At 42.1% G+C, this 16,556-nt stretch overlaps 1 protein-coding gene across 1 annotated transcript in view; it reads right to left on the bottom strand.

Annotated features, from left to right (window-relative positions):
* LOC118777592 (prostaglandin G/H synthase 1-like) overlaps positions 1-16,235 on the bottom strand; it is a 46,043-nt gene extending 29,808 nt beyond the window's left edge. Inside the window, exons 1-4 of the mRNA XM_036528688.1 lie at positions 16,051-16,235; positions 15,810-15,896; positions 2,688-2,807; positions 950-1,090 (exon numbers count right to left, since the gene is read on the bottom strand). Coding sequence (XP_036384581.1) covers positions 950-1,090; positions 2,688-2,807; positions 15,810-15,896; positions 16,051-16,057 — 355 coding nt within the window. The 5' untranslated portion in view covers positions 16,058-16,235. The remainder of the gene's footprint in view (positions 1-949; positions 1,091-2,687; positions 2,808-15,809; positions 15,897-16,050) is intronic.
* Between the last annotated feature and the right edge of the window lie 321 nt (positions 16,236-16,556).

Here is a 16,556-nt window from a genome sequence, read left to right as displayed (position 1 = left end):
GCAAGACAGGGAAAAGTACTGGTGACAAGGAAACTGGTCAACCGCAACAGGTCAACAAACACCACAGCAAGCCTGCAGCAGACTGACAGCGCTGATGGCAATCCTGTTATATATGCAATCCAGATATTTACTAAGGGTGAATACCGCATGAAAGTGTAATGTGGGAAGTACCGAGCAAATGAGCGTAATGTGGGAAGTACTGAGCAAATGATCTCTGTGCCAAAAACCTAATCTAGATCTACTGTGGGTCTCACTTTGCCCTTACATAAATAAACACAGTGAATGTAGCTATATAGGAGCGCTTGAGGAAAAAAAGGTTTTGCCCTCTTCTGTGATAGGCAGCAACAGTTATGTGTCCAGGCTTCTATGTGTGAGGGAGGCTGTCCACAAATGGATGACACTGAATTAAGGAACTTATTTCTGGTGCCAAGATAAATGCACACTAGCATGAACACATTTATCTGGCTTCCACAGCACTTCCTCCAGCCCTTGATCTTGGAAAAGAATTCTGCCACTTTCTCACTATGGTATTTGCTCCCGTGAGCTCCTCGGGGCTGAAATCAGTCACCACCGTGAACTACAGACACACGCACATGTGTAAAAGAGTGAAAAGTCTGACGTGCTACAATGCTCGATCAATGGAGGCTCATGCTGAGATGACTGTGAGTATTTAAAGGCGTAGAAGTCAACATGATTTGTTTTTAGCAATTTCTTAGCAAGTGTTTAGTAAGTAAGGGGTGAGACCCACCCAAAGATGACAGTGTGGACAGACTATCTGTGAATGCTGTGGCTATGCATACGCAATGGTCTCACACACACACACACACACACACACACACACACACACACACACACATTCACATTCACCACATATTTCTTTCACCCATAAAATGTGAATTTTTGTATGCCTTCTTGCTGTGGCCTTGTGATCATGTTCACCATGACTGACCTGTCAGGACAAGACGCATGAGCCAATCCCGGAGGATGGTTCTGTTGATGATGTCCCAGAGCCAATGGAAGTGGGTGAGGATGTAATGCATTGTATCCGGGCTGGGTTTCAGAAACTGATGAACTCTGGACCAGAACTCAGCTGCAGACAGACAGAGGAGATTTCAAGCACCACTGGTTCTTTCACCTTCTCATTCCTTATTTTCCCCGAGGGCACTGGCTTAAGCCACAAATTGGACACTTTGTGCCTCAGATAAAGAGACAGGATGGATTCTCTGCTTCAGGTCTTTTCTGTACACAACATGATCAAACATGCCAATGCTGTTAAGAGACTCACCAAACTTAACCCTTACACTGTGAAACGTAACAATCAGAAGTAAAAGTAGAAGATCATAAATTAATGTCATAAGCTAACTGAACATGATTGACCACACTGTACAACAAATACCTCTTTGTTATTACTAACATTTGTTTCTCTGTTGGGAGGGTACATAACAGCATTTTCAGAACTGTTGAACTCCAGAGCAGGAAGACATCCCAGATCCCAGACTGGCAGTGTTCTAAGTCTGAGGTTCCTGCAGAATCCGGATGGCCTTTCTACTCTTTTTCTAGATGAACTTTGCAAGCACCTATCAGGGGAGAGTTTAGGTTCCGAGAATCTCCCCACAACAGGGTCGTCCAAGGTAACACACTTAACCCAGAAAAACCGCAGGCATAGAAAAACTAGTGGAGGTGGGGCTATTCTGTTATTTTCTGTAAAGCATTTTGGATTTTTTATATTTTATTCTGTTTCTTACTCTTACTCTAATTTTCATTTCACTGAACACAATTTATCTGTTGTCTTAATTTCTTAATTTGCTGTCTTAATTTAGTATAACTCTACCACGCTTTTGTCAAAAAATTCACTTTCACTCTTCACAAAGCTGTACTTTTTTAGCATGCTGTGAGGATGGGAGGGGCAGGCTAATTCACAGTGAGGGCTCAGAGAAGTGGAGGGGGTGGGGCGATTCGCACTGAAGGGTAGAGGGGGTGTGTGAAATGCATCTCAGTGGTGTTAACTGTCAGAACATTAGATGGAAATATTGTAAGCCTCACAACTGCACTGGAAATATCAGTGTTGACAATGCAGAGGGTGCCTGGTCTAGAGGAAGTAACAGAGGAGTCACACTGTGCACTACAGCAAAAGCCAGAGACAGAGCCGGAGAGCATCTGACCTCTTTCTCGCCACGCTTAGCTGCTTCTTATTATGGAGCTGCAAGCTGGAAAAGCATGCACAACCATATGTAACTGGCATTACAGTAATGTCAACTCATGCATTAGTGCTGTAAGTGAACTTCAGCTGAGTCAAGTGGGGACGATACTTCTGCAGCTGTGAATTGTGGGCCTACAGTTCTCCAAGGAGGTGTTAGACTTGCTTGAATGAAGCTCATGTATAGGTGTGTATGTGGGTATCTGGGCACACATGCAGAAAGGGGCAAAGCTGATGTTTTGGTCATAACACAGGATAATGATAAATAAGAGCATGGGTTTTTTTTCAGTGTTGAGGGCCAGAAAGCCTCTGCACAAATCCTGGCAATAAGCACAATCCACTCAATTTGCAGCACCCCCATGGCTGGGGGCGGAAATGGTACAGATGGTTGACATTCTTTAGATAGCAAAGGTAAGGACATAGGAAATTGGAAAACAAGGCAAAAAACAAAAGCATGCTAGAACTTATTGCAAAAAATCAGTTTACTTACGAATTGTGCAATTTTCTCCATAGTAACCAGTGCCAGTGCAGTCACATTCATATCTGTCCAGGCCAAACCTCACACACACCCCCAAGTTCTCGCAAGGATACTCACAACAGGGGTTCTCTGCTGAAGGAAAGACAGCAGACATATTTCAATGGTTGGAAAATATTGACAGCAGTGCCCCTTTAAGTATGCTACAGGAAACTGTCCAATATATTTTACGGATTTATAGATACCAACTTAATCTTTTGAAACGCATCACTGACACTAGAAATAAAGAATTGAAAGCAAATTTAAACACATTGGCTTTTCAGAGATTTCTGCCAAGACATTCCAAAGATTGGGGGCCTGCAAAGACTAAATTAGATCAGCCCTGGTCTTTAAACACAAAGAAAATCCATCTGATCGCAGCATGCCTGCGATATCCTCTTAATCTGTTCTTCAAAACCAATGTTTTTATGGATGCTAACACCAGGGTCATCTACTTCAGGTTTTACACAAGGGATTAAGGTTTCCAGGGAAGAAATAAGGTCTGACTCTTGTTTAGTAACAGGACCTCTCCTTCATCAGAAATGAGCTGGTGAAAACTGTGAATCAGTGAATGTATCAGTGGCACATTTATGAAGGACATACTTTATATACTTTCTTTTAGAGAAAGGAAGAAGATGCTAGGATCACAAATCACACAGGCAAGAGGGAGTGAAGGAGCTGAGAACAAGACTGGCCCTAATAAAGACCCTGGGGGACTCTGCAAGTAGCAGGAGTAGTGTGCTGCCAAAAGAGCACCAATCCGCCGAGGCATGGACTCTACAAGACCCCTGAAGGTGTCCTGTGGTATCTGGCACCAAAACATTAGCAGCAGATCCTTCAAGTCCTGTAAGTTGCGAGGTGGAGCCATTGTGGATCGGACTTGTCGGTCCAGCACATCTCACAGATGCTCAATTGGATTTAGATCTGGAGAATTTGGAGGCCAGGGCAACACCTTGAACACTTCATTATGTTCCTCAAACCATTCCCGAACAATGTGTGCAGTGTGGCAGGGCGCATTATCCTCCTGAAAGAGGCCACTGCAATCAGGGAATGCCATTGCCATGAAGGGGTGTACCTGATCTGCAACAATGTTTAGGTAGGTGGCATGTGTCCAATTGACGTCCACATGAATGGCCGGACCCAGGGTTTCCCAGCATAACATTTCCCAGAGCATCACACTCCCTCCACCAGCTTGTCGTCTTCCCACAGTGCATCCTGGTGCCATCTGTTCCCAAGGTAAACGGCACACATGTACATCCACATGATCCAAAAGAAAAACGGGACTCATCGGACCAGGCGACCTTCTTCCACTGCTCCAAGGTCCAGTTGCAATGCTTGCGTGCCCATTGTAGGCGCTTTCGAGGATGGACAGGGGTCAACATGGGCACTCTGACCGGCCTGCGGCTACGCAGTCCCATATGCAGCAGGTTGTGATGCAGTGTGTTGTGACACATTGCTCCCGTCACCATCATTAAAATTTTCTGTGACTTGTGCCACAGTAGACCTTCTGTTGGTTTGGACCAGATGGGATAGCCTTTGTTGCCCTCGTGCATCGATGAGCCTTGGGTGCCAAACACCCTGTCGCTGGTTTGTGGTTTGTCCCTCCTCTGACCACTGTCAGGAGGTACTCACCACTGCTGACGCTCAGATCGCTCAGATCTTTACTCCTGCCCATTTCTCCTGCATCCAACACGTTGACCACGAGAACTGATTGTTCGCTTACCATCTAATCTACCCAGACCTTGACATGTGCCCTTGTTTGGAAATGATCAACGTTATTCAGTTCACCTGTGAGTGGTCATAATGTTTTGGCTCATCAGTGTCCTTTAATTGACTGAATGTCTGTCTCAGGGATATTTGGTTTTTCAAGTTAAAAGTTATTTTGGCAGAATGTTATCACACATTTCTCACCCCAGCAAAACCCACCTTACATCTGCTTTCCCATGGGAACAACGACATGCACATTTTTAATTGTCTCTTTCTAGTTTATAAATGTATTACTTTTGTAGCTGCTACTGAAATTGTTGTTTATTCTGTTTATTTTCTTTTGTATTTACTATGTTTCTCAACATTTGTATGTCAACAACGTGTGGTTGATATGGACTGTGATAAACCTATCTAGTAACACAGAGCTTGACGTCTGTGATAAATTCAAACTTGGTAATGTAATGTATTTTCATAAGAGATGCTTGGCTGTCTAGAGCAAAGCTTTTGAAACATCATTCCAGAGCTGCTCCCTTTTAAGGCCTATACCTTAACTCAAGTACCCATTTATGGTGTTTGTTGCTTTAGATTTATCAGTTTTTCTCAATTGTTTTTCACATTTTGTGAAACAGCATGTCATGTTCTCAAAACACAATGCTATTAGCACAGTTTTCAACACAAGCTGTTGACTGAGCAGAATCTCACAAATCCTGTGCAAAACGGCCACATTAACTTCTAAACAACGTTAACACTCCTCAAAGTACAGACGCAGGAAGGACTCTACCCAAACACACACAAAAAAGTTTCATCATTATGTTCCTATTCATGATGTTTTTAGTGGTGGAGACACTAGCATGGTGCACACTGAAGACCACTGCAATGTCCTCTAGGATTTATTTTGAATATCTCGCTAACGTCTAATGCCGTTATTTGCCAACACTATGTCTGCTATTGCAGTCTCGTGCTGTACAGTAAAGAGACACTGTCTGCCACCAAAGTTTTTCAGCTTGATAAAGAAATACACAGTTCCATATGTTGATATATACATCTACAATTTCCAGTTCAATATACAAATGTATCTACGCTTCAGTTCAGATTCAATTAAGTTATTCCTCTGCTTTCACTTGCCTACTGTATTACATACTGTGTGATACTGCATACATAGGGTTGCCACCTGTCCCGGTTTTCCCGGGATTGTCCTTCTTCTTAATAGTCAGTCCCGGAAAATTTATTCTCTCTCCCAGGACACTTAATGTCCTGGCTTTCAATAGGCTAAATCAATTTTTACCGTTTCTGTTTAATTGACTATTTAGATTTTTTCCATCCATGTCCATCCTCTTGAAATATGCATCGTTTTTCCCCTGTGTGCACCTGTGGCTCTGGTGGGATGTGACGTGACTAGCCCATCAGCCTTGGCGACTACTACTGGCGGAACTAGATAGGCAGTGAACCGATAATTGTGCTGAATCTACTATAGCCTAGTACTTAATGGTAACGTCATTCTAGATGAACAATATAACCATTGAGATGGGTAGCGAGACAGAGGACAAAGATGAGATTGTGACTACTGGGTCTGACAGACCAGTCAAAAAGAAAATTAAAATGTTCAACTCATGGCATGGCTAAAGCCAACCCCAGGCGATCCACTTTCTGCTACCTGCTCCATATGCTCAGTTAAAATTGTGATTAAATATGAGGGCAAAACCGCTTTGGACGACCATGCTAAAACAAAAAAAAAACACCAGAATCGTGTTCAAATTAGCCGACAAAGCAAGGCAGTTTCATCATTCATGATCAGGAAACACTCAGAGGAGGACAAAATTGGTGTCGCCAAATTAACAGCTACTTATCACGGTGTGCAACATGGCCACTGACTGTGGAAACAAGGTCAGTGCAAAAATATTCAGTGACTCTAATATTGCAACTAAGATGTCCTGTGGCAGAACTAAGAGTGAGACCTTAGTTGAGAATGTGTTGGCACCATTTAGATAAGAGAGATTAGCAGTGGAGTTGCAGAAAGCACAGTACTTTGCAGTATGTTCTGATGAATTCAATTCTGGCCACACAAAATTGTTCCCATACACAGTCCAGTATTTCTGTGTATCCGAGGGTGTGAAGTATGGAAAACTAGATTTTTACGACGACCCTGACAAATATAGTGAAGCCATATTTAAACAGATAGTGTCCATCACTGAAAACTTTCAGTCAACCAGATTAGTGCCTATGGTGCAGATAACGCATCAGTTAATTTGTGTATAACTGACATTTGCGTATGTTGTTACTGACATACAAAATGTGGGCTCTACTGTTGCTGAATGCATCCTGGCATTCGTGCACGATGTTACGCAGGAATTTGATCCCTCTATTAGGAAGCTAGAGAGTGACAGTGTAACTGTGATCGACGTTTACTTGGTGATGAACCAATTGCGCAGTCAGCTGATCACAAGGTGCACAGACAAATTCTCTGGTAGCAAATAGGGGTGCAACGGATCACAAAACTCACTGTTTGGATTGGATCACGGTTTTGAGTCACGGATTGGATAATTTTTCGGTTCAGCAAAAAAAAAAAAAAGGGGGGGGGGGACACAAATATAACTTGGTTTTCCATTTTTTAGGCCTGCTTAAAGAACTTAAAGAACACTTAAAGCAAGGAACTTTTGCCCATGGTCTTAAATGAAAACAACATTCAAGATGTCCAAAGTTTAAATAAAATCTTAAAATAAAATAGTCAAAATTCAATAGTTAAATTCAAATGCAATATGAACGCTTGTTCTGCTGTTCTTTGGTTGTGTCCTATTCACCATATAGTGTAGATATATATACATTTTACACTTGAACGTTGGACTTAGCCTACCTGCCAGCTAGCTAGCTAACGTTAGTTTCAACTAACAGATGAACCTGGATGCTAGTTCTTTCATTAAGTTGGCTAGTGATAGCTAGATTGATAGCGGTATTATGTATTATGCACTTTTGTACGTCGCTTTGGATGAAAGCATCTGCTAAATAAATAAATGTAAATGTATGTAGCTGGCTAATGTCAGATGCAACTAGCTAGTCACTTAGCTAGCTAGCTAGCAGGCATAGACACAAAGATGTTCATACAAATGTTCGATTAAACTTGCAAACATAAAACTATATCCAGAAAGTTATTAATTTATTGTATGACTGTGAATAGTGAATGAACAAGTGAGCGATTTCAGACGCAGCCTTTGTCTTCGTATCGCTTCTGCCTAAGTTTGCTGGTTTTTACAATGGCGCTTGTATCTTTTAACTTTTCATCTTTGCAACACTGCATCAAGGTTTAGGGAATTATTACTTTAAAAAGTAACAGTGGCAGTAAAACTGTATTTCAGACTATTAATAAGCTGCGTTTTAACCGAACGCGAATCGCTTTCCTCGCGCGGGTTTGACCGCTTGCCTAAAAAATGAACAAGCGAATTTCAGGCCACGTCACAGCAAGCATTTTTGATTACCAACGCTGCTAGCAAGTTGCTGAAGAGAGGGGGCGTGGCCTACTTGAATGTGATTGGCTTTCACCAGGTGAAATTTTCGCTCGAGTTGCACATTTTTTAACTCAAGCAAACCATTGCAAACGCTCATTTCGCATCGCTCACAGTTTCGCCGCGATTAACTCCGCCCATTCGCCGTTCACGTTTGGTTAAAACACAGCTTTATGGTTAAACTTTGCAATTAATCCATGCTTCACATGTGTGCCGAACCGTGGGGAGTGATCCGTATGGATCACGGATCAACTACGATTCGTTATACCACTAGTAGCAAAGCAAAGCAAAGCAAATAAAGTGAAACCTTTTTCCCCAGCAACAGCAACAGTTCAGAAGCCTGGTAGCCAGATTTTTTGAGAAAGCAGTACTATATCTTAAGGATAAATTTGACTTCAAGGACCAGGTTATTGCACACACTGGCTGTCTAGGCTTTGATGAAGGACAATCATGGAGAGCGTGGTGTAGAGTGTAATATTTGGGGAGAGGACGCTGGTGTTGTTTGTTCGCCGCTTCTCCATCTGAGCTCCATAGTTTCAACAGTTTATTATAGTATAAGTCAAGTCTATGATTGTTGTTATCTTGTGGTAAAGTTTCGGATACCTGTCTGCCTAGTGCAGATTCTACCGACCCTAGCGGCTCCCTATCTGCCTGTTTGTTGTCAGCATACCATCGCCCGGAGTCTCCCATATCTGTTCTTCGTGGCCACTGTGAGGTTTTCACTCAGGACCTGGGCTGCCTCTTAGCCTCAACTTTTCCTGGTGAAGTTTCTCCTTGGAGCATGCCCCTGGGACCCTGAGCTTCCACGGCTAAGTTGCTGCTGTTCTCCCTCTGTGTTGGATGGGTCTTCTTGTGCTTTACGTTCATGGCTAATGGCTAACAACTCATTCAACTCCTCACGACCAGCAAGATGCTGAACTATTCCGCCAACCAGCTGAAGAAATTCAACAATTACTGTATTCCATCTGGTATATCAATTATCAAACAACTGGGACTCCTATGCCAGCCTCGTTATGTTCACAGAAGCTTCCGCAGAAAGTTTGTTTACTCCCGGTCTGGTCACACCATTCCATCCCTTTGGTCAGCCGTGCGTCCCATCGCACTACAGTCACGTCATCAGAGCACTGTTGCTCTCTGGACTAGAAGTACTGGAGTCGCGATGACAACACCACTCATTGAACAGGATAGAAAACGTGGAGTGGATTTCAGTCTACTTTGTCCATTACAGAGACTCACTGGTTCATCTAATGTCAAAATTGAACTGTTTAATGCACAATCTCTCACAAACAAATTGTGTCTTCTACACGATCACATACTGGAGAAATGTTTGGATTTGATGTGCATTACGGAAACCTGGCATCAACCAGATGTTTTTTCTGTTTTAAAACCTGCCCTCCTGGTTATTGCCACTTTGAGAAAGCCCACAGTACAGGTCGTGGTGGTGGTATATCTGTTATCTACTGCAGTGATCTCAATCTGACCTCTCTGCCCCTGCCTGAGCTGTCTTCCTTTGAGTGTCTGGCATTCAAAAGCCTCCTTCTCCAATGACAATACTTCTCATCTACCGTCCACCCAAGCCAAATCCATCCTTCATCCCTGAGATGTAAAACATTCTCTCTATATTCAGTACAATCTCTGCTAGTATTATCGTACTTGGAGACATGAACATTCATTTCGACACCCCCTCCTGCCGACTTGCGGCTGAGTTTCTCCAACTACTGGACCGTTTCAATCTCAGGCAACTTGTTGACGTCCCCACACATACTAGAGAGCACACTCTTGACTTGGTCATCACTAATTCTGCTCCCCTCAGCAATCTGTTGGTACATGATCTGCGTGTGTCCGACCATAAGGCCATCTACATGGAGTTGCAATTTTTGTTCCCCCTCACCAAGCCCAAATGCCAAATCTGCTTTAGAAATTTAAAAAACATCAATCCAGAAACCATGTTACCTGACCTCCAGCACATACTTCATACAGACTTTTCATCTGCCAATGAAGCTGTGGATTTTTACAACAAGATGCTGAGCAGCATCTTGGATCTCCACGCTCCTGTCAAAACTAGAGCAGTTACCTCTCATCCCCCTGGTTTACCAGCGATCTCCGGAAAATGAAGGCTGCTGGACGTGTTCTTGAACGGCGCTACAAAAGCCTCAGGTCTCACTGTTCACAAGACAGCCTATCGGGACCAGCCTATTCGAAATCCCTTAGGGAGGCCCGGTCACAGTTTTACTCAAATATCATCAGTAGTCCTGGCAGTTCTAAGCAGCTGTTTTCCACCATTAATCATCTTCTCACACCACAAGCTCCCTCACCCACAGCGTCAACAGAAGAGCACTGCAATAACTTTATGTCCTTCTTTAAAACAATAATTGACTCGATTTGCTCTGCCCTCTCTGAACCCTCTGCTGTACCCTTTCAAAATGACTATTCACAGTGTGAGAGCTCCAATACCATTAGCTGCTTCTCAGAATCTTCACAGCAAGAGGTTGAAGATATCATCAGGAAGATGAAACCCTCCACCCGTGCCCTGGACCCCTTTCCTACAGCCCTAGTGAAAGCAAACATTTCTGCTATAAGTCCTCTGATCACCACAATAATTAACAACTCTCTCCAGGCTGGCCATGTTCCACCTGCTCTGAAGACTACCATAATCAGACCACTTCTGAAGAAACCCACTCTGGACCCTGAAGTCTTGGCAAATTACAGGCCCATTTCCAATCTCCCATTTATCTCTAAAGTTCTGGAAAAAGTTGTGGCTGGTGAGAGTCACCAACGACCTCCTTATGACCGCTGACTCAGGCTCACCTTCCCTCCTCATTCTTCTTGATCTTTCTGCTGCATTTGATACTGTTAACCATGGCATACTCCTCCACCGGTTACATTAGACAATTGATCTCACTGATACTGTCCTCAACTGGTTTGAATCATACCTCACTGACAGAACAGAGTACATTGCCTCCGGAAATGCAAGGTTCCTTACACACACTGTCATCTGTGGTATTCCCCAGGGGTCAATGCTGGGCCCCATTCTTTTCACTTTATACATGCTTCCCCTTGGTTGTGTAATCACTAGTTTGGAATTTCATTCCACTGCTATGCTGATGACACACAATTGTACATGAAAATGGATGCATACACCTCTTCAGCTTCCTCGGGGTCATCAGCTTCATCAACTACTCTCTCAACTCTAACTGCCTGCCTGGAAGAGATAAAGCTGTGGATGAAACATAACAGTTGAATAGCTCCAAAACAGAAGCCATCCTAGTTGGCACACCCCATCAGATCCAGTCTTCCTCCATAACCAGCATCACTTTCTCGGGCCATGACATTCCCCTCTCTTCAGTAGTCACCAATCTTGGCGTAAGATTTGACCCTCAACTCACCTTTGAAGCCCATATCAAACACCTCTACAAGACCTCCTTCCGTCACCTTAGAAATATTGCAAAGCTTCGTCCCTCTCTTACTTTATTGGATGCAGAGAAGTTGGTCCATGCCTTTGTCTCCTCTAGACTAGACTATTGTAATGCTCTCCTCTTCGGGATCCATAACAAGAGTCTGCAGAAACTACAGTATATACAAAACAGTGCTGCAAGGATCCTCATGAGGGTGCGCAAATATGAACACATTACACCCATTCTCCGCTCACTTCACTGGCTTCCGGTTTCGGCCAGGATTGAATATAAGGTCTCCCTCCTCACTCACCAGTGCATCTATGGCAACGCCCCTTCCTACCTGAAAGAACTACTCATTCCACAAATCCCATCTCGCTTCTTTCGCTCTGCAAATACCAATCGTCTCCTGCTCCCCAGAACAAAGCTCAGTACTATGGGCGACTGGGCCTTCTGCTCCGCCGCCCCTCGTCTCTGGAATGCCCTCCCTAACCATCTCAGGGCACCGCAGACCATTGACAGTTTCAAAAAAGGACTCAAAACATTTCTATCTAAAATCTATGATTTTTAAAACTAAATTTTTAATTTTTTATTTGATATCCTATGATTCATGATGGACTGCTGCAATGTTTTTATACATGTAGCACTTTGAGATTAGCTTCAAATATAAAGTGCATTACAAATAAAATGTATTATTATTATTTTATTACAATCACTCCAGTTGTCTGAGTTGGTTCAGTGGAAAAACTAGCCCTGGATGTTGATGAACACAAGCTGTATGGTGATGCAGTCATCTTGAATGAAGTATTCGACACCATTCCAAAAGACCTTACCCCAGACAGAAAGTGGGCCTATTTTTTCAGCAAGGCAACTGAATCCACTGAGCTGTTGAAAGTAGTTGCTTTTGTTTTTTCCATACCAGTCAGCAATGCCTATGCAGAGCGAGTGTTCAGTCACATGGAGGATGTTTGGTCCGACAAAAGAAACAGACTGTCAGTTGCAATGGTGAAGTCTGAGCTTCAGGTCAGATTGAACTTTAAGTTGTCCGTTGGTCATCGGTATGACAGTATCCAGGTTTTTTGTCAGACACAGGTGGCAACCCTATGCATATAACAGTACAATAGATAGTTCAGCAGTTCATGTACCTATTCTGAATTTGAAATACCTAAGCCAGGGTGAAATGACTCAAATTGGGCTGTACCCACTACCAAGCCCTCTTAATGTGCAACCCATGGCTGATGTCATATTCAACCAGCATTGCACAAATGTCACTAGAAATGTTTTGCCTTCTTGGACAAACTCTACCTTTTCCCCAACCCCTTCTCTACTCCTTGTGGTTCCATTGTTTTTCAACAATGAAGGGTTCACCTCTGACCTCTTTTATCCATGCTAAAGCTCTGACAGACTATTGAATAAATCTACTTTCAGTTTGCACAGGAGCAGTGAGAATGAAGTCATTTCACAGTTAGATTTTGATGTTTACAGTCATACGTTTTCCATATGAACACAGGAGATTTCATTGTGAAAACTGCTGTAAGTTAGAGCTCTGCGAAGAGTTTTGCAAAAGAGTGAACTGGAATTGCAATAAGAGTGAATACAAGTACAATGTGCTTTGAATTTTGCAGAAGTGGTTTAGGGTTTTGATACTTGAGCTTCAACTTTTGAGCTGTGTTTATACCTCTAGTCATAGTGCATGAGCAATTGAGACAGAACTGTTACTATGTCCTGTAACTATGTACAATGTACTCTGTAACTATTTACCTTGATCCCAAGTGCCCCCTACAACCCTCTGAAGTACCCCTGGGGGTACCTGTCCCCCTGATTAAAATCCTTTGCTTTAGGCAAATGCTTCTTATGCCTGATATTGAGCACCCACTTCATATGCTGGTTTTCATAACACATAAGATCTTAATCAGTCAAACTGAATACTAATCAGAGGAACAATTTTTCATGTAATGGGCACCAATTAACCCTTATATTAATTCAAGCAAGTTGAGCATATTCTTAGTTTTCTATTTTCATTTGAAGTAACACTTCACAAGCCACAAACATTTCCACAATGAGCCAATGCTCTATGTCAAGAGTTGTTAATTCCAGGTCAGTGTTCAGTTAACAGTTTAATCAAGCCTAATTAATCACAATGCCAGCAGGACAGCCCGGAACGCACCTTGGTTCCCAACAACCAGGGAAGAGAAATCCTGATTAGAAAGCAGCAGGATGCAACAAAATCATACAACTTTCATTTTCACCCAGTGTTTTGCACATGCTGTGTTAAGAAGAAAATGTTAATTACTGGTATTTCAAAGAGGTACTGTATAATCTTAACAGGCATTACACTTCACGCTCTTTGGAGGAACAGCACCTTAGTTAATACCCAAGTACAAAATGTAAAATGTTCCATTTTGCAAGCTAATTTACCCTTTGGGGGCTTGATGCTGTGGATCCAACTGTTGTGGAGTGAAGAAAACTTGCATAGTGAACCTATTGATTGTGCATAAATAACAGTTCTCTAATCAGCTATGCCGCATATGAGCGCACTTATACAATCTCCTTTCATATGCAAGTGTTAACACGTCTTTCCCTAATCCCAATTGTGATTGAAGCTCTTATTATCTCTGATCTTTGATGCATTGCACATTTAATGCCATTTTACAATGAATGATTTTGAACGCGGTTTGTATAATGAAACTAGTTATACACTAAAAGTACACTAAAAGTGTATAATCCCACAATCCCATTACATCAGACTCTGTCAAATGAGTAAGTGTTAGAGTTGTCCTCACTGGGTGCAGTGTTTGCATTATATTTGCAAAGGTCACTGGTTGCTACACTACTGCAAGCTATTCCTTATGTTCATGCTGGAATACTGGAAAATGTGGATCCTGTTACTGTAAAAGTCACTGGTTCACATCCTCGTTCAATGAGAACGCTGTGGGAACTCATCATTATGTCATAACACAAAACTCTCTTTAATCATCACTATGCTATGTAGCCATGCATTGTTCTTATGTCTAGGTAACAGAAGAGGTGCCTACACACCTGACATCACTTTCCCTCTCTCACAGGGTAAATGTATACATCACCCCACAGTCCCATTCAAGAACAGACTTGTTCATTGTGACAAAGAAATACCGCTGATCAGAAAGAACGAGGCATCGTAAAGGCAAAGAAGAGAGTAGCTTCATTCTCTTCAACTTCTATGTGAAAACAATCCAAAGCACTTTTGAACACTGGTTACACACAAACACCTCAACTGAGAAGACGCTTCCTGTTGCCAATTTCCTGTCAGCTTCCCAAAGAAAACACAAGTAATTGATGCTCCATACGTGTTGCTTCTAAGTACATAAAGCATTCATTGAGACACAGGAGACAGGCTACAATTGTGTGTTTCTATGAAGCAGCTGTCGGATAACTCTGTTAAGGACAGCTTTTAAAACAACTCACATACACCTGAAGAAATATCGTAAAATTTACTTTACTAACACCAAATCCTGCTACATGACGATACATTTTGACCCACATGTACATAGACTCTCCAAAGCCTTTGTCCACACGTCACTGACACCGATTTTTTCTGACTCGTAGCAGCTTCTTATTTTATACTAAATAGGCTACTGAATGCGGATACTACCGACCTGAAGTACTGTTCTTGTACATGATCATATCTGTTTAAAGCAGATTATTGTAAGTTTGTTAATGATCTGCAGATGCTAATACCGTATGCAAGACATAATCGCAATAGCTTGTGAAAAACCTGACAACATGCATTTCTTTTGGCAAAGCCCCGTCTGACAGTATGTAACATGACATTCTTCATCAGACAGTATTTGTAGAGAAAAGAGCGGAAATGCTATGATGCTATGATCCCTACTCCTCGGGGGATCTATCTAGTCTTGTGAGTGAGTTGTCTGCCTGGACGCGCTTCAGTAAGTAAGTAAATAAATAAGTTCACATCTTTCCTGCTGAGGGAGTGGCTGAGATTCTCCACAGAATTATTGTCATCGTCCAAAGGTGTGACGTAACATCTGCTATTTTTATTGAAATTGCATACTATGACGTTACTTTTTTTTCTTTTGCGCCCTCATACGTCTTCTGTATACCCAAAAATATTTTTGTATCCTCAAAATTACTTACGTTTAATATGAGATACAGTGAGTATCTCATAGAGTGAGATACTATGAGATGAGTACAGTATATCTTGGACAACGACAGTTACACTAAAAGCATCAATCTGTTAATGTTAATGTTAATGTTCCTTCTCTAGAACCGAGGGCAAATTGAGGGGTACAGCAGCCTGGAATGATAGCCAACAAACACATATGGCACATACATGCGCGAGAAAGCTTCACAACATCATAGACTGTCATGGTCGAAGTTTTCTGAACTGGTGCCCTACATCGGTCATCAGTCATTCTATTAACCAACGATTCCACTAAGCAATAATTCCAGTAATCCTTGTTATGTCTTTGATCATAAACAAACGGTCTGTTGGTGCTACTTACGCTTTTTTGAAGGGCTTTCATCGCTTCCGTAGCAGATCTGTCCCCATAGCAGCAGAAAAAGTGCAAAAAGCGATGCCGGGTTCAACGCTGGCAAGTGCAAAACATCCTCATATATTAGTTAGTTGTACATACACCTAACAATACATGAAACAAAATTCAGAACACAGTCTTCAATAATAATAACAAGAACAGTCGTGCTGTAGTAGCCCCTAAAAGGTGAGGTGAGTAACTGGTTACATACCTTTCATTATATGATAACTCTTTGCAATTCTAACGCTTACAGTCGTCCTGCGAAGTCAGCTTCTCTTCCTGTCAAGCAAATAATGCAAGAGCGACGAAACCTACATAGAAACATACATCCCCAACATGCCGTATTTCCAGTCCGGAAACGTTTTAAGATATGAACAAATTTGTGGTAAATGTATTTGGCTCGCAGAGCATTATTTGCCTGAACGCAACAACCAGCCACGTGAAAGCTGAAGCTGGTCGCACCTCCCCTGGCCGTTTGTTTTTATAGCGACTTCCTTTAATAGCTATTAAAGTACGGCGTACTAATACTTAAACGAAATAACAGAAGTGATTCCTCGTTAGTGGTCAAATATAATGTGGTGTCTATCTCTCTCCTACAAAACCATGTATACAGTTATATTGAAACCTTAAAACGCGCAAAATAAAAACATTTAAGTAAATAATTAAATAATAATTAAAAATGTAAATATATAATTAATTTAAAGCATTTTTTTTTTT

Source organism: Megalops cyprinoides, chromosome 5 (genome assembly GCF_013368585.1).
Source record: "Megalops cyprinoides isolate fMegCyp1 chromosome 5, fMegCyp1.pri, whole genome shotgun sequence".
In the NCBI taxonomy this organism is placed as follows: Eukaryota; Metazoa; Chordata; class Actinopteri; order Elopiformes; family Megalopidae; genus Megalops; species Megalops cyprinoides.
This window is presented reverse-complemented; position numbering and strand designations above follow the sequence as displayed.